The sequence below is a fragment of the Orbicella faveolata genome, unplaced genomic scaffold (assembly GCF_042242905.1).
Source record: "Orbicella faveolata isolate gen_17 unplaced genomic scaffold, um_ofav_v1 contig_24, whole genome shotgun sequence".
NCBI lineage: Eukaryota > Metazoa > Cnidaria > Anthozoa > Scleractinia > Merulinidae > Orbicella > Orbicella faveolata.
In genome coordinates this window covers 33,144,302-33,170,554 of record NW_028301552.1, presented here as the reverse complement: position 1 = coordinate 33,170,554, position 26,253 = coordinate 33,144,302, and the positions used below count along the sequence as shown (strand labels likewise).

Sequence of the window (26,253 nt, the reverse complement as noted above, 5' to 3'; positions counted from 1 at the left end):
TACTTACATCTGTAATTTTATTTTTTTTTAAGCACTTCCAGTTACATCAGGAATAATAATTTACGGAGAAACTTGAGAATGTTTCCAATGAATCATTCGGTTTGATAGTCGTATATACAATTCTCTCTTATAAAATATAAACACTCTATTGAAACTTAATTATTACAAAGCAGACCCTGGAAAGTTTCTCAATACACGGGTTGTTAAAAATAATCTTGCAATGCTTCTCGCTCTATAAAAAAGAAAGATCATTTAAACCAAAGTTGCTCGTGTAAAGAATAATCCGAGCATAGTAACATTACACTTGAATTTAGAGGAAAAAAAAGTAATCTTCTAATTACGATTTTCGCACAAGGCTGCAAGAAATGTTGCAAAAAAAAACTTATTTCACTTCTGACAAGCAGAGAAAATTAGTGCATTTCTCTAAATTCTACTCCTAGATGAGGGCTGTGACAGAATAAGTTCTGCAAACGTCACAGCATCTCTGACGGTATATTTTGGGCTATGTAACCTTAAATTACCTTCTACAATCGTAGGCGTTGCACAATTATAATACGTCGATACGCGAACTAAGTCCCAAAGCGTTGACAATACTAAACGCCATAAATTTCGGTTAATTTTTCTGGCGCCAAGGATAGATTGTTTAATGTGCCCTGTCTTCAAAAAACAACTGCCACAATTAAGAACACAAAAGTACCTTAAGAAAAACACATGAAAAATTACTTAACACCGCAACAAGAGGCGACCTAAAGTTTTTAGTTTTGCAAATCGTTATCGCTTCTTTTTCCGCCAACGACACGTCAAGTGTCTTGGTTGGAAAAAGCTAACAACTGCACAAAACACGGCGCGAAGATTAAGCATGAATATGATATTTATCCTTTTGTCCACTTCATAACATTATTTTCTTATAAGTCAGTAATAACAAATCATAATTTCTCCCAAGAGTAGTGGCATTGCTTTAGAATGAGTTCCAACATCACGATATTATCTAGAGATATATATATACCTTAAATTTTTCCTTAAAATTTTCCAGATTTCAATGACAAAATTAGAGCGCAATAAAATAGATTCCGGCAAGTCATTTTAGTCGCTGTCTGCGGCGGCAGCGGCATTTTGGCCAGCCAGTTTGTTTCGCCATCTTATTGAGAGCCTCTTCTTGTCCTGTCGAGGGTTTGTCCCGTCAGTGGCCGAGTGTGAACCCGCCATGTTGTCAAGACCGTCCGGAAGAGAAGACGTCAGTGGCGACATGTCCTCCTCCAAGACTGCAGCGAAAAAAAAAAAAAAGAAAAAAGAAAAAAGAAAAAAAAAAAAAAAAACAGAACAGTAGAATGTCAGTATAGAAATACTCCTTACTGGTTTAAGCTAAATTCTGAGATTTGTTCAACAAGATATTCATTTCTTCGTTTTCTATTTCCAAGAGATTGAACGAATTTAACGACTAACGGCTTAACGACTGAGCGGATTGTAAAGTATAATATATAACCCTCAATTTAAAAGAATAATCAACTTCTCCTTACAAGATAATTTTTAAGCTAAGTGATGAGAATAAAGAACTTTAGTTTACTTTTATATAATTTTAATTTTATTATGCACGACCCCACAAGCTTCCCAGCTTTAAATTATAATCGTGCTTAAATAAAGGCTATCTGTCTGTCTGTCTGACTGCTTGTCGTTCTGTCTGGGAGTAATTGTCGCGTAGTGTTCAACTAGGACCAACCATTTCAGCTTAGTTTTATTGAATTTGTGTGCGTGCGTCAACAGTTTCAGTTCACACGTTTGAGAACGAAAACCGTTTCCGCATGATCTAAAATTTTTGAATTTTGAGGAAATACCTCGTTCTGGGAAAAATACTCACCTAATTTATTGCTTAAGATTCTTGGAGATGTCACGGCACTTTTGGATCGATGACGAGCGGATGTCTTCTCACTGTCAGATAAACTAGCTGTAGCGGCCGTCTGCGCGCGCAAGATTTCATGGCGTTCGCCGCCTGACAACACCGGCGTGGGCGGCTCACTTCCCGGGGGTTTCGGTACGGGACAGAAGACCAGCGAGGCGAAGTCCTCGTAAGTTGTGGGTTCTTTATGATTCTTGACGATTCGTTCAATGCAAGCCGCTCTTTCTTCATAGCTAGCAGATTATGAAGGAATCATACAACATAACGGTGCGATGGAAAGTTACTGAAAGCGAGAGAGGTCTTGCTCGCTAGCTGTTTGTAAAAATTTTAAACCAATCTGACTAAAAAGTACTGTCATTCTAGCAAAAAGAAGAAATCGGAGGACTAAACTAATGAACACAAGTTTCAATACTTTACAAATAAAAATAACATATTTCTGTCACAGGACAGCCATCAATAATGTTCTATATGTTAGAACAGAACGTGAGAAATTGCAGGAAAACATTGGGATAATATAAATGGATTGCAATTTAAAACACTTTGTATAAAAATCTGAGGATCATGCCATTACAAAGTCCCAGAGGTTGAATTTAAGCTACAAAACAGCGGCAAGGAGTCGAAGTTATGACAAGTTAAACATTTCTTTTAAAACCCTTTACGAAGACAAAACAGTTTCATTTCACGCTCACTAAGGATACTATCTCTCATACACAGGAAGAAGTTCTCGACTTGCTCGGCTAGCGTTGATAGCTGTCGCCCTAACCAGGGCTGGTAAGACTTTTCTGTCAACTAGAGCTCCATCAAACAACGGTCCAAACATTGGCACCTGACAAGAACAGTACAGAACAAACGTTGCTTTGCAGTCGTGTTTTATTTGAACGAAAGCTTATTATAAACTCCTGGCTCCTCCGTTGCTCGCAGCGAAGAAACGCTGCACGTTAAAGACGATAAATAAACATTTTTCCGTCGCCTGGAGGCTTCAGATACCAGCTACTTAAGGATGGGCATCAAAGCTTGCCTTAAAGTACCTTTTTCGGACTTCCGCAAAAACTACTGTTACTTATTTACACTACTTGTGTAATCATAGATCGCAACAGTTACCGCACACTATTAGGGATGTATCAAATCTACATCACTGTTACATCAGAACCTATATCAACTCTTATATTCTATTTTATTGAATCTGACGGCTTTCAAGTAATATTTCAAACACGAAAGACCGTGTTGGACCACATTTCCAAACACCGAGAAGAGAGACGGACTTCGAGGTGTATAGAAATGCGGTCAAGCACTGTCTTGAGTGTTTGATATATCTTCTCAATCGAAACTAAAACTAAGGAGAAAACGGAGAAATAAAATCTTAAAAATCTATACAAATTAAGATCGGATATCCAAACACCGTCACGGTCATGATTTTCTTTGTTTAATCTTGATGAATTATTAATGAGTTTGAGAAGTCTCCATTGCAATTACATCAAAACTTATGACAACGTTTTACTGAATCTGGTGGCTTTGAAAGATCTTGCAACCTTGTTTAATTACAGCTCCAAATATCATTTGCTTCCTTACCTTGGGCTTCTTGATGATTTGTATTCTAAACAATTGATTCTTCAAAGGATAAATGATGATCATGACATGAGCAAAGTCAGTGTTGACGATACCATGTCTGTAATCCCGATAGTGTTCGGACCACACAATGTGAACCTCATCATTACCAATATGACGAACCTACAACAAGACAGAATGCACCCATGTCTTAGTTTATTTTTCTGGCACGTTCAAGCATTGCCTGTTTGCGCATCTTGAAAAGTTAAGCCTCAGTGTTCAAGTTCGTCGTTTGTAATCCGTGTTAATCTTCTCCATCCTTAACCATCTTTGTTCCTTTATGGTTTATTATTATCTCTTTGGCGTTTTTCTATCCTAGTGCACTACCATTTTCAGGTTTTCCTTTAATTTAAAGGTAATTTTGAACGTGGCTAAAATACCGTGACTGAGCTCTTCTAACATGAAACAGTGGTCCATAACAAGGAGGGAAAACCTTCTACACTTGATGCAACGAGACATGCTCGTGTTGAGCTGTAGTCAGAATAGATTTGATGGAAGTTTTTCATGCCTTCTGCTTTAAGCAGCCAATAAAAACTATAAGTAGAGAGGTAGCTGACCTTTCTGTTGAATTCCGTGTTATCAGAAGGCAAAGGCATCCTGGTAGATACATGAAACATCACTTCAGTAGTAGATGTACAGTAGTACGGCGCCGTGGTACCAGTTGATAGATTCCTCTCCAGTCCACCCAGAAATCCAGTGTGTTTGGACAAGTCCACCTGGTAGGTGTAAAAAACACGCGTTTTGATTGGCTATAGTGAAAACTACTTGTTCTAACGTGCACAGTGATTGGCCAAACAAACCCTTTACAGCATTTTCTTACCTCCCACGCCAGACCTGCGACAAAGCGTTCATATTGCTCACTGCCCACACAGTTGGACATGATTGAAGTCTTGTCTTCTTGACCCTGGGCAACGTACACCAAAGCTATTTTGTGCGTCTCGCGACTGGAGGAAATGAGAAACCATAATTACTACAGTGACACTGCTTTCCCGCGCTTTCGACCAACTACCCATTTCTCGCAATTAAAACCAGCTTCATTTTTCCCGCGCTTTTCATTAGTTACAAGTATTCCCTGCGCTTCCCACCGCTTTCATGTTTTCTCGCGCCTTCCACCGGTTACAAGTTTTCCCGCGTTTTCGACCGGTTGCAAATTTCCCCGCGTTTACGGACGGTCACATGTTTTCCCGCGCTTTCTATTTAACACGCTTTTGCTTTGAACTGTGATTGGCTAATATCGCTGCTTGCAAGACCAGTCTGAATATTAAGCTTAGTGATTTTTTCAGGTGTAACTCTAATTCTGATAACAGTGTAATAGTGTCGACATACCACCGTCTGTTGTCCAGGTTCTTCAACTCTCGCAAGAAACGGTCAGTCTTCTTCAACAGATCAATTTTGGTTCTGTGAACAAAAGAAAATCGTGAGTACATCTTTTAAGCAGTGCTCAAATCCCCAGTCCAAAAGCAGTCACAGCCGCTATAACAAAACAATTTAGCATCCATAAAATGAAAACAATTTTAGTCGGCATACACGCCAAGTGGCCCATCAGGCCGGCGCTTATACCGACTTCTGTAGCAAGAAGCGACTAGGATTATTTCTACTCCCACCTGGATGGGATGCTAGTCCATTACAGGGTTACCCCCTCATTAAAATTTGCCGGTACTCATTTATACACCTGGGTGGAGAGAGACACTGTGAGAGTAAAGTGTCTTGCCCAAGAACACAACACAATGTCCCCGGACAGGACTCGAATCCGGATCGATCGATCCGGAGACGAGCGCACTAACCATGAGGCCACCGAGCCTTCACAGAAACAGATCATGGTGGACGAAAATTATCGGAAGTGGCTGGGAAATTATCACCATCAACTACTGGTTAAACGTCGCCAAAGTTTCTCTCACCTTTTCTCCCAGGTCATCATTCCGGTTTGACTAACTACAAACCGGCACAACTGGAATGGCGACTGAGGCACTTCATAAGGGGGAGGACTGGATGCCAGCGACGACAGGCTGGAGAAGAAGTCGAGTGACAATACAGTTGCGTGACATAATAAAAACTCAAATACTCTCTCACTGTGTCCACTTTACTGAAAAAGTGTCACGTAAGTGCGACCCCCTGATTATCAGGTTACTTAAATTACCCGCCCCTTTATTTCCTAGTTACATTGGATGTTTCCCGCGCTTTACACTTACTGCAGCTTTCGCAGTTAACACAAGCAACAGGCTTTCCCGCGCTTGGTGCAAGTCACATGTTTTCCCGCGCTTTCCTCCGAACGCCTACATACTTTCCCGCGGTTTTTGTACACTAGCTTCCACGGTTTCACTTCAAGGGTTAATTGTTTAGTGATGTCACTGGTAGACTACTTTGCCTTTAAACGACAGAAACAGAAAACCAAACTTGAGTAGTTTCAATGAAACTTTGAATCAAACCTGGGATCCGTTATGTCGTTTTCCACTCGTTTCCTCTCGCTGGTGTTCTGCTCAAGGACAGAGTCTATGACGTCAAACTCCATGTCACTTAACAAACTCTCAGGGGAGGGGCCAGGCTCATTCAGAGAGTGGTCTGGGTACAATAGACATTCTTGGCTGGACGCTCCAATGCTACAAAGGAGCTGCGAGAACAAAAAACATTCAAATGAGTGCAGCAAACACATAGGGCGGCAAAAGAGAGAATCACTGCTGATTATTTGGAAAGACATGATTGTTTATGTGAAGCTTGATGAAAATATAATACTCGGAAAAATGTTTCTGGGTTCACTCAGTAAAAGTAGAATCTCCGTGACCTTGTGTACAGCGACCCTTTCCTGCAAACCATATTATGATATAACTAGCTTAAACGTGAACCTAGGTTCGACTTCCGGTGCAAGAACTCGGAATTAAAGGGTTTTTTTTTTTATTTTTTCGCGCAGCTTGTACCACTGACCGTTTAATATGAACTATTTTTGTGTTTCCCCAGCCCCACCCCCTTGCCTTTTGGCTCGTTCATATCCCACGCGCCGGGTTAATATTTTGCTAAGCTTGCGACCACAACGAACTCGAGACAAAATAGAGAGTCCGTGAACAAACTATGAAAGGGCTTTCTCACCATACAATAAGGGACTTTTTGCAGCATATAAAATAAGCTCCAAAAACAAGAAAGAAACCTAAAACCCTCAAATGAAAGGAAACTTATAACAAAAGTAGAAAAACACGAGAAATCTCAATTACATTTTTTTTGAAATTTACCCCCAAACAGGAGCATAATTTACAAACAAAAAGTAGCGTAGTCCATATTTTACAAGCACCATAATGTGAAACTCACATCATCAAGTCTATCTTCAGCGACTGGTGTTGAAGTCTTCTTGAATTTAACGAGCGGGTGTGATGATGCATTTTGAAATCCTGTATGGCTTCGATGTTCTTGATTAAGAATGCCATCAATTAAGTCGGCCGTCGTTCCTTTGGATAAAATTATCAGGTAAGTCAGTTCTACATAAGAAGCAGTCATACTCTGTTATATACACACGGCAAAGTTTTCGTTATCAAATATTTTGTTCTCGAAAATAGTAGCTTGTCAAGCTACTCTGAAATTTATGTATGTATGTATGTATGGAAGAATAAACAAACGAACGAGTCACGAGGGGAAGGTGGGAGCGAACGAGTGGACGAAAAAACGAGTAAACGAATGAACAAGCGAACAAACGAGCGAGCGAACAAAAGGAACGAAATAACGAACAAACAAACGAACGAACGAACGAACGAACAAACAAACAAACAAACAAACGGACGAACGAACAAACGAACGAACGAATGAACGAACGAACGAACAAACAAAGGGACGAACGAACGAAGAAACGAAGAAACGAAGTAGCGAAGAAGCGAAGAAACGAAGAAACGAAGAAACGAAGAAACGAAGAAACGAAGAAACGAAGAAACGAAGAAACGAAGAAACGAAGAAACGAAGAAACGAAGAAACGAAGAAACGAAGAAACGAAGAAACGAAGAAACGAAGAAACGAAGAAACGAAGAAACGAAGAAACGAAGAAACGAAGAAACGAAGAAACAAACGAACGAACGAACGAACGATCGATAGATCATGGATAAAGTATTGAACAACGCAGTGACCTACCACTATGCTGGTAATTTTCCGTTTCCGTTGAGCAAGACCCATGTAATAAAGTGTAGTCCCAGACGTTTTTTCCCGTCATGTCACGCGTGATCACGCGACATTGAGTGGCTGCGGTACTCGCAGGAACTTGGTTCACCACTGAGTCAGGCGAGTCCTAGAAAACACCACACACATTACAACACATCCCGCAGTTTTCCAGAGTCAGAGAAATGTGTTGGGATTCTAACTGGTTTTCACATGTACGTGAAAATTCCTTACTGAGCCACAACCAGTTATTTTCAAAACCCGTGTGAAACGGAACCTTACCTCCAGTGACAATTCAACCAATGATATCAATACGCTGTCGTTTAACACGAAAAACTGAAACAAACGATACAAAAAAAACGTTATATTAACACTAGACGAGATGTAAATTTAATGTATCACCGTCAAAATACCCACCTATATTTAAGAAGGTCAAAGAAGACGTGGTCTTTTTGAGACAAAAGAAGACATATTTACGTGTAAACGTTATTGAATAATGACCGGAAAATGCAGAACTCATAATATAAGTAAAATAAATGATATAGGAAAAAAAGTCAAGATTAAGGACAAAGCTTCTCTCGTTATTAGCTGTCATTGAGATTCGTCGAAAATTATTTCAAAGCTTTGGGAGTAAAGATTGACCCCTAGGATGACTGCCTCAATGTTCAGCCTTACAGAAACAACAACAGTGAAGCCACGGTAAACACGAAAAAACGTAGGACTCAAACATATTTAACTGTATGGAAAGAAAATCTACTGCGACACCTTACAAACGAACCTGTACATTAGGAGCACTGAAGATACAAGACGACAGCTCGTCAGCTTCTACATCCGGGTTATCTTCATGTTCACTAATTAAACTGTCTACTCTGGACGGACCAGCTCCCAGTGGATAGTGGCCCATGTGGTTCACCATATGCATCAAAACCTAAACAAACAAGAACAGGAACAAATATGCCCCTAAGCGACGAACAACTATGGTCACTGGAACCCTGCCTTACGGTCACCCAGTTTATACGGTCACCTCGTTATTACGGCCACTTTATTCTGGCCCAAACAAAAACTCAGTCAGTCATTTTCCAGTCTTCTAACACGGCTAAATTTTCGTGACCCGTTGATGACCGGATTAACGGGGTACCACTGCAGTAATAACGCAGATAGAGAGCAATAACGTTAAAATGTAGTCTTGTCGTAGTTTCCTTATGGTGTTCCTCTACAGCACGTTAGAGCCTTCTTTGGTCATGCGCACAGAATCCAGTGATTGCATCTTAATGCCTTAGGGTTTTGTCGTCCTAGTAATTGAGCTTCTTACTGGAGGCAGACGCGAAATAAATTTCCACAGGCGTTCAAATAAACTAATCCTCGTTTGATCAACGTAAATTAACCGCCGTGGCCAATTTGGAAAGCTGATGTTTCGATAACGAGCCCGGAGCACAAATAGACACGGCTTCTGATTAGCGAATTGCTGATTTGGTTACGGTAAACACCACTTACTGCTCGTGCTGTTAACTCCACAGAATCCGACCTGGGTGGAAAGTCAAATGTGTCTTGTCCGCCTGGATCTAAGAATGAGAATAACAACAGAGTTACTTAATTTGAAGTTCTGTTCATTTTAAATGCATTGCCTCTAAAAATACCACCCGATGACCTCTTCACATTTCTTACAGTTAATGTACCACTCCCGGTAATGTATTCCCCTCCGATGTAAAATTAGTTCATTTGAAGACAATTTGAAGTCAGGGCCAATTTGTAAAATGGGGCACAATGCAAGAAAGATTTAAGGTTCAAACTGAAAGATTCAACTTGCAGAATATGTAGCTTGCAGAATATGTCTCGTGACAAACAGAGGCGACAAAACGCATGACAAACGATTCAAAAGAAACGTTAAGCAAGGTAAGGGAGTAGGGTTGGGGGAAATTCTGTTGTAAAGAAACAACCACCTTGACGTCATTATCGTGGTGTAATGGCCGTGGTGTAAATTCAACACACCACTGTCATTACACCATGGATTCGGCTGACTCAAATATAGTGGTTTCAGTGCAGTGTTTCTTTGCGCAGTGTATTCAATTTGAATAATAAAAATGTTAACGCACTTATTGCTCGTGAATTACTGGGATTTATCTTTACTCGTTCAGTAACAATAATCTCGAAATTTTCAATACCGCACTCGGCAAAGCCTCGTGCGGTATTGAAATTTCTCGTTCAGTGAACTCGTGCAGGTAAATCCCGATAATTCACCCGCTGAGTGCGTTAACCTGTAAATATCCAACGCGCGCTCGTGGAATAATCGCTTATTACCTACCAGCTATACTACCATCTTCTCCACTGTCTGGCTGAGTCTCAACAGGGCTGCCGGGTACAGTGCTTGACATTCTGTCGCCTTCCTGCAGCCGTCCTAATCTGATGGGCCGACCGTCACCACTGATAATGGTAGATATGTTCAGCTGTTTGGTTCTTTTCTTGGGTCCCTTGTTTGATGCAGCCATCTTCAACACCTGACCAGGCAAAACAGATTACAAAAACAACAGTGAATTAGTGACTGGATAATCTAAGGCACACTCATCTCTCTTTGCTCGTTTAGTTCTTTCCTCGCTCCAGCGTTTTCTGACTCTTCTCGACTAAACTGATGACGAAGTTGTAAAGAGATCCCTGTACAGCCTCTGATTGGCTGCAGATCGGTTTTGAATTTTCGCGCGTAATTAGTAACCAGTCAGAGACGGTACATGGATCTACGTCATGGTGAGAATTTTTCGGGCCCAGTCCTGAGCGGGTAAGAATAGCGCACTTCTCTCAGTCTCTCAATGGATGGATCTTTACCTGGAACACTCTTGCGAGTATGCTGACATTCTCGTCTTCGTTTGTCTTTGACAATAACTTCGAAACAGGTATTACCATCAGCCAATCTAGCAGGCACATGAGGACAGAGGCTAAAACCTGAAAAAAAGAAAAACCAAAGCATAGAGAAATGAGGTTTAACAATTCAAAGTACAAATACTCTTACTGGAAAGAACAAAAATGTTACATCAGTTCCAAAAACTGGATGATATTAGGGAAAACGACTTTTACAATCGACAGCTTGGCTTAGCAGAATGTGATGGAGTGTTTCTTGCAATTAACACACTGGGAAAGAAGCTCGCATTGTACAATAAAGACGGATTACTATTTGACTACAACACATCTGTTCTTACTTTATTTTGTTCTTGGATGTGAGCTGATTCTCCTCCTGGTAACAGATTTACAACGGCGTGACAAAGAACCTGTCAAGTACAGAAACACCAAGCAAACTTCATTCAATATAACAGCTACATGCTTAAACTACATCAGTATTTACTCAGCCAACGATATGGACGACATTAACAAAGCTGATCACAGCGAGATACCTATTCTAGGGAACTTAAAGTCTGTGACTGATTCAAAAGTAACTGAAAAGACTGACTATGTTAAAAGAGCTACGTCACGGTTTGCATATATTGAAAAGTTTAGATTAAATGTATCAGGTTCGTCGTTTGCAATCCGTGTTAATCTTCTCCATCCTTAACCATCCTTGTTCCTTTATGGTTTATTATTACCTCTTTGGTGTTTTTCTATCTCAGTAAAATACCATTTTCATGTTTCCCGTTGTTTAAAGATAACTCATTTCGTACGTGGCCAAAATAACTCAAAATGCCGTGACTGAGCACTTTAGCTGAAAAACCGGTAAAAAGCAACACTTTTTAAAATAACAGCAAGAACAAAGGAAACTAACAGAGAACAGAACAAAGCGAACAAACCTCGACAATCTTGAGAGGAAGGTCTTTGTCAAACACGCAGAGTTCCTTGTAATACTCAGATAGAAGATGAATGACGTCACAGGCCACGTGACAAACGGATCTGTTATGAAACTACAAAGCCAAGAAACTTTCAGTTAATTTAGCTTTCTCAACTAGAATCAAGTTGCTACAGTTTTCTGCTCGAAAACCACATATTAGTACAGCCAAAATACGGTTAGGAGAATCAACTACAGTTCATTTGGAGAAACTTGCCAGTGATAATTGTTACAAGCTCATGCACAAAACAACATAAAATCGTCACTTCCCACACCATGTAAGTCACACGGGCTGTCACATTACTGTCGCATGCACATCGATACTTACAGTGATGGAGGCCAAAAGAACACAAATGCAGTCATGTACTTTGGGATGTCCTTGACAGTGAATGAGCTCTTCAACTATGAACACACCCAGAGCGTTCAGGGCTGTACACCTGCAAAAAAAAAACATTTAAAAAGTCACTGTGAGTCCAGTGGTTGAGAACAAGGTTATCCTAGAGCTGAAGTTGTTACAAACCTTGCAGAACACGACGGGTCTAATTTTGAGGCACGTAACAAGGAACCAACAAGTTTATCCTAACGGGAGCAAAGAGAATTCGTATCAGTTTTTTTTTTTTTTAATAAACAACTAATGCTCTACACAGATGATAAACCACAATTACATTAAACAATGGCGAAAGAACTACACAGGAAAAGCTACATTCAGATTTCACTTCAAATCCATTTGTAAATGCGCTACGCTGTCAGTTGCATTCTGCATTGTCAATAACCAATAAATGGAGTCAGGACCGTACGATTTCACAGAATCTACAGTATGTACACAACTATGAAAGAAGCTGACGAGGAAAACGAGGACGCAAAAGAACTACGTGTACTGTCAGTCTTATGGAATTCGGGAATTTTAACGTATTCAAAGACAGGGTTTTCAACCAATTTGGACTTGGGTAACAAAGTTCACTGTACAAATAGATCTCTTTTTGATTAGCAGACGACATAAATTACGGCATATTTTCTTACTTGACTTGAACTTTTGTGAAGAATCACGCTGTGTATGAACTTGCATAGAGTAATACACTCTATCTCGCAACATTTGTGTTACAGTAAGCATTGCACAGAGTCTCTGGTGTTCTTCTCTTCGCAGTGATTTCGACAATGCTAGAACAGCTTTTTGGCATTGCATGGTAACACTAAGCGACGTTTACGAAACTTGAATTACAACGTTTACTGCCTTTAAATTGCGAGGCAAGTCACACAGGCCGTTGCCTTATGCCACAAATGTACCTAAGAGCTGCTACGTACAAACCTTGATGTCTTTACCCGTGCTCTTGTGTTGATACTCATTGGTTTGATGTCCAGGCTGGTGAAGAGGCATGTTAGGAACATTGTTTGGAAAACACAACAGTGATCCAATCAAGGTGACTGCCTCTTCTCTTGGAAGCTGTGAAGGTAAAAGCCAGAGCTTTATATCATATTGTCAGTATTACTATATCCATTCTTCTTGGATGAAAAGGTGCACCACTAGGGTAGCGTCCACAGTAAGCCGGAGAAGTTTGAAAATGCAGCTTTATTTCTACGATTTGGCCTTCCGTCCACACTAATCCGTCAGGAAAACGGAGCTTTTCGAAAACGCTCAACTTCAAAGCGGAGGAATTTGAAAACGCCGACTTATCGTTTCCGTGTGGACGGAAGACATTTTGAAAACGGAACTTTTCGAAAACGATGGCATCACAATAATCGTGTTATTTCACTGACCGAGTTTTCCTCAAACACAAATCCAAAATGACCGGTGATTGTTGCGTATTTAAATTTCTGCGGTGTAGTGTGAACGGAAAACATTTGATGCGTTTTCAGAGTGAAACCTCCGTTTTCAAATTCCTCCGGCGTAGTGTGGACGTAAAAAATTTGATGCGTTTTCAGAGTGAAACCTCCGTTTTTAAATTCCTACGGCGTAGTGTGGACGTAAAACATTTGATGCGTTTTCCGAGTGAAACCTCCGTTTTCAAATTCCTCCTGTGTAGTGTGGACGGAGTCTAAATAATGTTACAAAATCTCATGTGTATTACCAAAGCGTAAGAGAAATTCTCACCTCCATGTTCTGACTGATAATAACCCCATTAGTTGCCTGAATGAAGTCAAGGATCAAAAGACTGGAACTTGGCAGCATCACAGAGAAGAAATGTGCGCAGCGACTAACAATGGCACTTATAATATCCTTAAAAACACAAGGGAAACACGTGTGACAATTCGTTAAACTCAGCTCAATGTGCACAGCTAGTAGCTTACTAGTGATGACACTAATATCATCCTTAAAAACACAAGGGAAACGTGTGTGACAGTTCGTTAAACTCGGCTCAATATGTGCAGGCAGTAGCTTACTAGCAATGGCACTTATAATATCCTTAAAAACACAAGATGAAGGTTTTTATGTGAGTTTATAAAATAACTGAGATACTACACGCGCGCTCATTGGTCGATGGGGGTGTTTAGATGAGAGTATGAAAACACGGTTGTGGCATTTTAGATTCGCACGTATTTTTGAGAAATATTTATAAAAGCAATAGTGCACTTTTTCCGTGTTTACATAGCCTGATCTAAACACTTTGTGGGTTGGGAAAATTTACAAAAGTTACGCGTCTCGAATTCTCCGAACCTCCCTCGTGTTTAGATGAGGCTATGTAAACACGGAGAAAGTGCCCTATTGCTCAAAATAAAAAAGCTGTTACTGTGCATTCACTTCCTTAATGTAATTACAAGACGTTTTCCAAATGACCTTTTGTCCAAATTATCCAGAGTGAACTTACCTGATCAGTTCCTGTGAGTCCAATGTGCATCAGACGGTAGAAGTGTGTCAAGTACTCCTGTGTGAGTGGTAGATCTTGACGGCAAACTGTCATGGCACACATCAGTTTGTAAGCAAGAAGACGACCACTTTTAAATTCATTATTAATGGACAAGGAAGCAGCCTAAATAAAGGAAAAAAGATCTCCATATTAGCCACATGCATATAAGGGTTAAATTACAGCTCAAGGCACACACATGTAGACATTGGCAAATATTGCAAAAAATTGCGTTCAGTTGTAACTACCGAAATCATTCTATTTAGCGCCCTCCTTCCAATAAGCGCACCCTCTCGAATAAGCGCCCCCCTTCGAAAGTGTTTTTATTAATAAGGGGCCCCTATTCCAATAAGCGCTCCTATTCTATTGAGCGCACATATTCTAATATTCTTATATATTTTTTTCTTACTCCTTCACCGTACATTTGTTACTGTTACAGTTTCTGTTATTGTTTCTTTTTTTGAATAAATACCGTATTAAAGTTTTGTTTTGACATTCGGTTGTTTCTCAAAAAAGCAGCAAGCGCCCTATCTCGAATAAGCACCCTCCCTTGAGGTGCCTAAAAGTACCTCAAGAAAAAAAAATTACAGCTGTGTTACAGGGCTGGGTCAGGTCTGCAGTTACAACATAGTGGCTTTTTACGATACACACCTCAAACACCCACGTGGCCATGTGCTGCAGAGGAGGAAGCAAAACAGGAATGGGTGGAGTTGACTTGTTATCCACTGAGATGCCTTGATTTAATCGGATCTAGAGTGCAATACAATGTATAAATATAAGTCAAAAGAATTATTAGTACCCAGTGACGGTTTCTCTTTTTCAACCGACAAAATACGTACACACTAATTCTAATTGTTATAAAAAAAATGTTGAAACAAGTTGAGCGCCACCTTAAATTTAATGAGAGAAATGTGGCTGTTGATATGTACAGGGAGTTATTTTGACCATTACTTTCTCCTGTTTTCCCTTCATTTTCTTGAACAATAATCAATAATAACATTGAAAAATTTTACAGCGCGACTTTCCATGAAATTATCAAGTGTGCGTTACATTTATATTATAAACATGAAAATTACCGCCTAATAACTTGAATGAAAATTTTAAATGAGATTGATCAAATGAAGTTCAATGTAAACATTACCTTTGCCAGCATGTTCCAGATTGACGTAAGACACTCCAGCACTTTAGCATGGATGGCAGGGTCTTTGATCTTATTCACATTGCCCAGAATTCCCAGCACTCTGCGCCACAAGACAACTGCCGCCACAGGGCCCCACCCTTCCCTATAACCTCCGGCTACTACACTAGTGTCTTCTTCATGAGGGTCCTCCTCCACGAAGTCATCATCAAGAAGCTCCCCATGGGGCTCCTCTAGGTGCGCCTCAGGGGATGGACTTCTTGACCCTGCTTCCAGGTCGTCAGGAGTTTCTGAAATGGCAACAAACAAGGCTTTTCACGTAAATAGGATACTGTGAAGATTTGATCTTAGGCCCTGTCCACAATACACCAAAGAAATTTGAAAACGGCGTTTTTACTCTGTTTTCCGTTCACACTACGCTGGAGAAAATTGAAAACACAACAATCACTAGTCATTTTGGATTTGCGTTTGAGGATGACTCGGGCAGGAAAATCACGTGATTATCGTAACATCATCGTTTCGATCAAAAAGCTCTGTTTTCAAAATGTCTTCTGTCCACACTGAGCGCAAAGCCGGCGTTTTCAAATTCCTCAAGTTTGAAGAGCGTTTTCAAAAGTCTCCATTTTCGTGATGGATTAGTGTGGACAGTAGGCCTAAACGTACAAACAAAGGTGCATTTTCAAATTACTCTGGCATAGTGTGAACGGGGCTTTAATAACACCCTTGTTCAATATACGTATGTAAGTGGCCTTCCTCTAATTATATGTTCCTAAACAATTCTACATTAAGCAAGCCCCCTTATTTCAACAAAGGTTCCTTTTCTACTTAATGCCCTCCAATAAGCAGCCTACATGTACAGGCGTAGTGTACTGAATTAACTTTACACATGACTTGAAAACGGTTTGTTTTGTTTGTTTAATCCTTTAGGGCAAATTTAAGCAAGTTCATGGTTTGAAGTTTCAACACTTCAGAGATGTCAAGGCAGGAAAACAAAAACAAGTGTCCCAAACATCCATCGCCCTTCAGCTACCAAAATTAATGTTTTAATAAGCACCCCATGTCCTGAATTGAGTTTAATAATAAGGACAGAATTAAATCACAAGCTCCAAACATACAAACCTCTTCCAGATGATTCCGGAGAGGACCGGCCTCCCATATCATGATTAAACTCCTCTTTCACTGGCGACAGGGGTTCCACATTGCCTACCTCCCCTTGCTCCAACCTGACCTCATGAGATGGAGTTGAAGTTCTTTTCATAGATCGGTGATTAACTTGACCTAGGTGCAATTCCTCCAGTTTAGACTCAAGACTTGATTCATTAATCTTGTCAAGTAACTTGGGTGATTCAGAACCGGGGTACTTGGAACACGAGCTGACATCAAAGTCAAGACTGCTACCATACCACGATTTCACATTGTCTTGGCTTGACAAATAACTGTCACTGCTACTTAAGCGGTTCATCCGTTGTGAAAACAGTCCTACATCAGTTGCATCAACTGGTTTATCAGATTCCTCATTACCATGCACCTTAGTGTCCTGATCAGCCTTTGATTGCATGTCAAGGCTGTCCAAACTATCTGTGTCACTCGCCAATGAGAAAGTCACCCTCTGTTCTTCATGGCTACTTTCCTTGCTGTCTTTACGCACTGCATCTTTTGAGAGCTGACCAGCAGTCTCAGATTCTTTGGCTGTTACTGAACCTGCAGAAAGTAACATCATATCTTAACAAATTTACAAAGATGTTTTGCAAGCAATATGTTAATACTTTTGTCACACATTTTCTAACCCAATTACCTTCTGCAAGCTCAGAGTGTATTGCATAAGAAGACAATTGACTAATGATGCAAAAATCATGTGCAGCAACAATGCACAATGCAATTCAGTGGACATCCACACTACGAGTGCAAGTACAAAGTAGATCACAAAATCAACTTCCATCAATTGCAACAGACAACAACAATACTCAAGGCAACAAACCTGCAGCGACAGTGGGAGATGATGCAACGTTTCTCAAGGGAGCCTCGTGATCACCTGATGTACTTGTGGAAAAGGAAACACTGCTTGCATTTGATGGCACCTTTGGCTGGTTTTTAGGAGAACTACTAGACAGCAATTGAACATCCTCCTGTCTTGTCAATGCAGACGGCCTTTGTGCTTGTTGCAACACTGGTGTATCAGTTGATACTTGTTTCGGAACAATTGGTTTTTCCATCCGACTCCACCGGGAGAAGGATGCCTTGTTAAACTGCGCTCGCTCCTGTTGCACATGAGGTCGTCTTTTACGTTTCTGTTCTGTAAGTCTTTCTAGAGGAAGATCTGCCATGTCTAGTCCATACACAGTTCTTGCCATGACTCTAGTTAATGTTTCCATAGTTACCTGTACAAATGGGAATGCAGAAGGGGTGTTCTTTAGCGACCTTTGTGGGACATGCTGTAGCCCAATGGATTTGGATTGATGGGTCTGGATTCAAGCTTTGCCAGGGCCAAAGAGTTGTGTTCTTTGGTATGACACTGCCCTCTCAAAATTATAATCTAATAGTTTATAATCCTGAGTGAAGAGAGGCTTAAGCATATTTTGAACTTTATTCTGGGTTGAATTCTGACAACTTGTGACAGATCTTAAGCAAGTAATGCATTATTGATTTCTACTAAACATGGAAAACCATCAGTTATAAATTATGTCAACTGCATGTTATTATTGAGAAAAAGACCCAGTTCAAACGTCGTGCTTCTGCCCTGCCAAATTTAATTGCAATTAGGTCTGACTGTAGCATAGCAGAAACACAACTCTGATTCACACATCGTGCCAAGCTGTACCAAATTCGGGATTTACTGAAGTCTCGTAACAATTCTCCTCCTAGCTCCCCGTGGGAAGGCAACCCACCAAAATACATTAATGTAGTTTGTGAATTTTGTTTGGTGCGGCACAACCATAACTTTTGAATCGCTGCCATGCCAGAGTCGTGTAGCACAACAGGACTTGTCAAACTTAATTGTTTCCTGTCGGAACTTAATTCAAAAGTTTGATCTAGATGCTGAGCTTCTGTTGCACTACTGTTGAACTTAATTCCTGATTTTAGTTCAGCACGGCAGAAGCACGGCATCTCAACTGGGCCTAAAAATAATGTTTTTTTTTATTATCATTGTCATAACCATAAAACTTAATAGTTTAGCAAACACAATGTAACTACATACACTCCACTCAGAGATGACTTCCCGCCAGTGAGTTGATGATGACATAACTTCTAAACACTTGTCCCACAATGAGATTGGGACATTCACTTTAAGGTTTGCCCGAATCCATGTTACAAAGAGAGTCTAGTGGGTGGAAAAGAATAAACAATCAATTTAAGTCAGTCTACATGTATTTTATAAACAGAGGAGCTACAAAAACGCAATGCAAACAATTACATGACTGTACAGTTTGCACTGAATTAGTTAATAAGCTGATTAATAATTCATCAAAGGAAATCTTAGCTGTGACCGGGGTTTAGATATTAGACTTTTAACTTAGTATAGAATTTTATGATTTTATTTCTTACTTTTCTCGTTAATTTAGTTTTGATCTATAACATAATAAATATTATCAAAACTTGAAATTATAGCATTTCACCAAATTCCCAAACATCTCAAAGTTCACCAAAAATACTCCACTGAGCATAGCATTTTCAACTGCCTTCTCCGTGTTTGGAAATATGTTCAAATTCATACAATATATCAAACACGAAAGGCCGTGTTTGACCACATTTCCAAACGCCGAGAAGAGAGTTAAAAAATATGACACGCAGCGAAGTATTTTTAACGAACTTCAAGGTGTTTGGAAGTGTTTGATATATCTTAAAAAATCATAAAAATCTACGCTAATTAAGATCAAATATCGAAACACCGCAACGGTCATGATTTCCTTTGTTCTTAACTTGATGAATTACTAATGAGTTTGAGAAGTTTGATATAATTATTACAAGACACATCTGGGCCAACCTGGAGTAAGCTTCCTGCTACTTGTCTAGCTAGCAAACCAGCTTTGTTCTGTGACATTTCAGGTACTAACAGATGTCTTGATGCTTCAAGGATGGCTTCTAACATCTGCTCCCTGTTAACAAACAAGAAAAATAACCAGTCAATGGCAAGAATCAAGAATTCATAACAATATTATTGTAAATCTACAATGCAAGTAATTAGTAAGATCTGGAAAATGAGGATCAAAATAGTTCAAGAATGCAGAAGCTTGAATCTGGAAAGTAATTCGTTAGTAAGAATCTCAAATCTATGGTCAAGCATTGGTTGAACTGTGCTTATCATACATGTACATGTACGTGCTTGAAAGGTGTAAGAATGCTCTACCAAGTGCTTGGTTCCATTGGAACTTCTAACACGACACTGCGGAACAGATGGATGACTCGTTTGCAGACATCAACCTGGGTAGTGTAGAACACAGAAAGCAAAAGACCAGTTAAAAATATTAATCTAACAAAAGTCAAACATTGTATGATTGCAAAATGAACTACACTGACACTGTAGGGTGAAAGTCCCTACACTATACATGTAGTCACATAACATTCCTTAACAACTTAAATTACAAAAACTGCATGCTTAATCAATTACTGGAGATGGAATAACACTGTCAATGTTATGGATATGAAAGTGCATGTAAATATCAAAAACATACAGAAGAAAAATGTGCCCACATGTTTGTATCTGCTCTTTAAAATGCACAAATGTGAAAAACCATGTCTGTGTTTTGCCTACTCTACAATGTTGTATTTGGCCAACTGAAGCCAAGAACATAGGCTTCTGTGACACTTTGTTTGAACTGCACCAGACAATATTATTATTATTATTGTCTTAATGAAAATCATTCATGTATCTAGACAAACCTGTTTGTCCAAACATGACGTATCGTCTTCCACAAGGAACACAGCAGCTGAATGTAAAATAAAAAACCTCAGATTTGCCTGGAGACCAGCTCTCACATCCTCATGTGGTAGACGGAAAACTTTCTCTCTTTCTTTATCTACAGCGTAAGAATATGACAAAGTTCTGATGGGACTTTGAGGACTGTAATTGTTTGTGTCTACGACATCCAAGGAGGAAAATGCATCTTGATCAGGTTCTTGCATGAACACAGGTCTCTCAGGATTCTAGCAAACCAATAGCAAAAGCAAACTTATGTCATTAATTAACAGTAGTCAGAATGTAGTTTCGACAGAGACATCATTTCTGAGTTGTAAGTGTAGTGCTCAGGGCTGTCAATAAGGACCGTAACTCCTAACACCTGCTATGGCTGAGTAAAGTATGTTTGATGGACCCTTGATGTAATGATTGAACTTGCCTATAATTGATAAAATTCACTCAAAAGGTAACAAGCTTGTTACAAGAGTGAAGATCAAGGTTACAGGTGATTCAAAACTTAATGACAGCCCTGGTGCTAAGGTAGAAAAGAACTTATGAAATTCAAGTGTCATAAAGTGTACAGGCATGGTTACATACACCTATGCATAGAAACCACCAACACTGAGCTGGAATTGTAGTTTTGAGGTGGATCAGAGTAGTTTTTTAAGGTCAAAGTGTTGAACTTCTGCATTCTGCAAGTGTAAATTATATTTGTGACAGCATAATCTAACGGGCTGCCCTAGTGTTTGAAAAAAGAAACATAGTTTATCATTGTAGAACGATCACGGACTGCAATATTACTCACCCTCAGCCACTCATGATAGACCAGCAGCACCTGTCTGATAGTGCTTAAATGTTTGGGTGGAAGAAGAAATCCCTGTAGAAAAGTACATCAAAAAAAAAAAAAAAATTAAATAAAATTTCAAATAATCATACAATGTCACCTTAAGGTATCATGGTAGGTGAATTTTTATGAAAAATGTGAAAAATCTTTTTTTTGCTGTTCAAAGTGGGAAGACTGAGATAAAGATTTTGCAAAAAGAATGGAAAAAAAGCTTTTTTACTTTTTACGATCGAGAGAAAAACTATTTTTGCATCTCATTAACCCCTTACGGCACGTTGACAACCTCTAATTAAAATTCACCGCCAGTTGTCACGTATAATGTAAATTGTGGTGTGATGTTTCATTTGTGCAAGCAAACTGATCTCAACCTGGTTGTTTCATCGCAAGTTATAGTTTAGCTTTGGCTCTTGTCAAATTTTCTTTATGTCAGGACAAAAACAAAAGAAAACTTAAAGTAATGACTAAGTTACCAAATTTTTGCCTTACACATCCACACATTTGTGTGCAGTTTTTCTTTCATACCTGACGCAAAACCTCATGAAGAAGCCGTATGTTTGACCTGGTGGAGTACAAAACCTTTCTGATCACTTCACTAGCATCTTGTAAGTACTCTTTGTTGCGAGCTGGACTAAACCTGTTGTGGTCACTTGCTGGTCCTGGGGAAGGTGGCTCGCTACCTTCTGTTGAAGATATTGACACAACAGATTGATTGACATTGGATGATTCTGAGGTGCTGTCACTTCTCCTGAACCTGACAGTGAAGGCAACAAACCATCTCAGGACAGATTCCCTGGCACTGTTCATCTGTGTGTCCAATTTAGTGTCTCCTGCTTTGGATTTACTGCGCGGAACCTGGGCAACTGCAAATTAATAATTTGACCACAGTGACGAAATCCCAAAATAGACATTAAAAAATGTTTCTACAGGATATACCTCAAAAAGGCCCAAAACCAATGCTTGATCTTTTCAGAGGTAGAGTCAAACTTCCAAAGCGCTCATCCTACAAATTATTCAAGATCACCTTTCTACAAAAGCCAATCAATTCTGCCTTAAATTTAGTTAAAAATAAATTTAAATAGTTAACTACAAGGAGCAAGAGACATTTTGCTGGTGTTTGTTATTATTTTACTTTTCCACTAAAATTCTCAGAATTGTAGTTTCAGTGTGCGCCTGGAATAGATTCTAAAGTAAACCATCTAAGCATGCACTCACCGGGGGTGGACTGATATAGTAATTTTGATGGATTCCAGTCTTGGAAGATGTACGGCAGATAGAACTTTTTGAAGCTTTCAAATAAGAAGTAGAAAGCATATTCTCTCTTTCTCTTATCTGTCCACTCAACAAGGACAAGCTATAGAAAAAAGACACAAAATGAATATCGATCATAAATAGATTTGAAGCTGCATTGTGTAGTTCCAGAAAATATCCATACCTCTCCCACTGCACATTATTAAAATTATTAAAAATTGTTTAAAAAATTAAAATCGCCCATTGAAAAGTAAAGAAACATTTTTGATTAAGGATGACACTTTTTCTGACTCACTGAATTAATATGTTACATTCAAACACAGGGAGTGTGTAGAGAAAGCTCAAAATGAGAAGAAATTGACATAAAAAGGCAATCATGCCGACATAAAATTCCTTATTTTGTGGAAAATCACAAAAGATTGAAGATACCAGTCAGCAAGATCAGGGCTGTGCACTAGAAGTGCCCATGTGCTACAGGTAACTAACTTTTGACTTTGGGTGACTGAAAAACTCACTTTTTTGTATTAAGCTAGTGCAGCCAGTGCTAGGCAGCCAGGATTTCATGGTTAGGAACCTTTGGGTTCTGCTAAATTTTTCTTAGACCACAGCCTTAAGATATTGTGCAATGTATTCAGCAAGCTATTCAAGTCACGAAAGCACAATACATTGTCGCTGTACATTCGTACCTGAGTACTCATACAATCCAGGACTCTGTCCAGGAAGAACTTTGTCAATGATTCTGGAACTGGAATTCTTTCATTTGGATTTGCTGGGAAGATTGGTCCAACATCATCTTGTAAGCACCAGTCTAGAAAATAAAATAATCATTACTGGTTACTTGTAGGTTTGCACACAGTTCCTCATAATTGGTTCCTTCACTTTCACTTCCAGAATTACACATTGTGATCCGAGTCTAAATTTATTATACTAACATGTATTTAAGAACTAAGAGGTGATGGCATTTAGTGGTCTGAATAAAAAGGTACAGTATCAATAAATAAAAACATGTAAATAATTAATACATAATCTAATTAATTAATTAATTACAGTAACTGGTCTATGTATGGTGGTGATAGACTCTCAGACCCTATACAGCAAACCGATTGTTTCAGGTACTAATAAACATTGTAGTACCTCAAAGCCTCAAGCACAGAAAACTAATTATTTGTTTTCCCATTTTAAAAAAAAATAAAAACCAACCTTCACTTTCCCTATCAGAAGACAAGTGCATGTTGCTGGAAGACAAAAATTGATCTCTTGATCCAGTGCCACTGATAGATAAACATATTTCCTCAGCACTAGCTTTAGACAGCTTACTCTTACTCCAGTCAATTTTTTCAACAGGATTTGGAAAACCAGGAATCAAACATGCATAGACAAGTTGGCAGAACTCATCCGCGTTGTCCTGTAACACTTGGAACCATAGCATGAACAGCCGAGCACCCTCACGTCGCAGCTACAGCGGAGAAAACAGACTAAGTATTAATGGTAATTTAATCAAACAAGAACAAAAAGAATTGTAGTTAAATATGTAACTGTTAACTTAAAAACTAGATTTATAAAGATTTAAAGGATTACCACTCCTCACCTTAATTGCATTTCCGTGATGTAGAAGCTTTCGCATTATCCTCCCTGTACAAGAATTCAATGGGGCAAAAATAATTCTTCAGCAACATGACAGATACCGGTCATTCCTCTTCGACAACAATAACAGTATAACAATAATTTTATTACAAGTGTGGAGAGTTATTGTCTGAAGCCTCGGTCCATTTTTAATTTTACTTTTGCTAAAAATGCAGGCTACTCCAAGTTAATGTAGGTGTCTAAATTTAATGCTTGAGTGAGTCTTCAGTCATTCAAGCTTAGACAACAAGACACCGAGATAGTTACTGATAAGGCTAGATAACAGTCTGTCAAGGGGTACAAACAATGAAACATTTCTGTGTAGACTCTCCTCATTTAAAAATTTAGAAGATTTTCAAACCAAAGTGAAGCCTGTCTTAGCTATCAACAAAATGGTGTTGTCAATTCCAAGTTTGTAATTTTGTTGCAGCTGATGACAAAGGCTCCAATATAATTAAAACAGCTTTCAGGGCTGTCATTAAGTTTTAAGTCACCTGTACCCTTGCTCTCCACACCTGTAGCAAACTTGTTACTTTGTGGGTGAATTATTTCAACTACAGACAATTTAATTTCACCCATACATACTCAGCCATAACAGGCATTAAATTGGGTTACAGCCCTTAATTAATGACAGCCTATAGATGCAATTTTTTCTCAAGAATAAATTAAGCCTAAAAAATATAAAATCTCTGACAAATTTATCATAAAAAATGTCATAATTAAATATACACTGTACCTCTGTCATATAACATTTATACATTTATGATCATTTAAAAATCCTAATGTGAGATATAAATTTTTCACAACAGGAAGCTGTTGCAATCATGAGTTCTGCAATAATTAGAGGAATTTGAACAAAATATAATGTAAAAGAACATTTAATAATTTTAAAAAACAATTTTATCCAGAAGGTAGCCATGAAAATTTCACAGTTAATTCTATCTTAATATCCATGTGCAGAGAGACCCGTTACAATTAAAATATCTAATGAATTTTAAAATTGATATTACAAGTAGATGTAGATGTAAAACAACCGAGGGATTACGTACCTAAGCTGTGGAACTGCCATCTCTTGTGGACTAGCTCGGGCAGATATAGCAATATTTTCTGTTCAGTGAAAGATACAACGTAAACAATTTCATTATTTTTCAGACAAAGCAAAACTACTGTCAATTGATCGCTCATCAAGTTCGCATTTAGAATCATCGTTTACATGTAACATAACCTTGGTGGCCGCTCTTAGAGACTGTTAATTAACATTGCGGTCCAAACCGCGTTGGAAAATATCAACAAAGGATTTTTAACACGGTTAAAAAGGGTTTATTTCTTACCTCTAAGATGAAGAGAACCGAATCGAGGTCTTCTCTTTGGGACTTGTGGCCTGGGAAAAATAAACATAGTGGTAAACGGGAAAATATAAGGTTACATAGATGGCATTAAAACATTCGCTGCGATCAGCATTAGGGGTGTAAAACTACATCACTCAGTGTCCTAAAATATATCATCAGTTATATCTTGAAAAAGGCGATCCCAACAACAACAGAACTGAAATTAGCACTCCTGTGCCACACCACAGTATCACTGTGTCCAATATCCGTGCAAATGGCCACTGTCAGGCTGGTGAAGTTTATTTCAAACACTGACCTTTCGTCTTGAGATTTGCTTCAACCATGGAGAACACATCGTGAAATACGTAGAAAATCTCCGAATAATGGCTTTGGAAAAATATCCTGGAGTCGGACGAGTCAAAGTAATCTGAGGGAGAAATGCAAAGGCTAATCAGCAAAATAGCTCGCTGCATGCAGATCGCAAGCTGTCTTCATTTTCAAAACAGGTTTGCACTGCAGTGCAAGGTTGCACGTACCTAACAGAGTTCGCAGTGCCCGCAGCCTACTATGGCTTTCCTTTTTGGGATCTATGAATCTGTGCGTAGTTTTCTTGATGTCCGGATGGGCTCTCCTGTTATGGAACATATTTGTGTCCCACACATCGAGATGAAATTGGAGAAACTATCGCCAATAATCTCTCGAAGTTCATTCATGACGCGGCAGCCATGTTCATTCCACTTCCAGATGGTTGCAAGTCTGCGCATGTGTGAAATTGTCAAAATATTTACCAACGGGGAAAGGGCGGGGTACAGGTTGGGGAATAAAAAATAAATGCGAAGGAAAATACAAATTAATGATCGATAACTTACCCACAGAATATTAAGTAATTCTGAGATGAAATTAAAC

General features: G+C 39.1%; 1 protein-coding gene across 1 annotated transcript; it reads right to left on the bottom strand.

Moving 5' to 3' along the window:
• Positions 1-26,129, bottom strand: LOC110056064 (ral GTPase-activating protein subunit alpha-2-like). The gene is made up of 41 exons (XM_020762504.2): positions 25,884-26,129; positions 25,664-25,774; positions 25,351-25,400; positions 25,069-25,126; positions 23,985-24,028; positions 23,597-23,852; positions 23,083-23,204; positions 22,361-22,499; positions 21,671-22,008; positions 21,110-21,181; positions 20,289-20,552; positions 19,756-19,829; positions 19,393-19,504; positions 18,607-18,729; positions 17,389-17,788; positions 16,530-17,111; positions 15,414-15,700; positions 14,924-15,022; positions 14,237-14,398; positions 13,522-13,647; positions 12,739-12,873; positions 11,953-12,011; positions 11,761-11,869; positions 11,398-11,508; positions 10,816-10,884; positions 10,445-10,561; positions 9,930-10,122; positions 9,122-9,189; positions 8,406-8,555; positions 7,910-7,963; positions 7,604-7,757; positions 6,797-6,933; positions 5,926-6,107; positions 5,398-5,505; positions 4,826-4,897; positions 4,320-4,443; positions 4,057-4,215; positions 3,464-3,622; positions 2,593-2,720; positions 1,856-2,127; positions 1-1,262 (listed from the first exon to the last, which is right to left on the bottom strand). Exons 1-41 carry the CDS (start codon positions 25,990-25,992, stop codon positions 1,084-1,086), a joined length of 6,267 nt encoding a protein of 2,088 aa, XP_020618163.2. The 5' UTR covers positions 25,993-26,129; the 3' UTR covers positions 1-1,083.
• Positions 26,130-26,253: the final 124 nt, after the last annotated feature.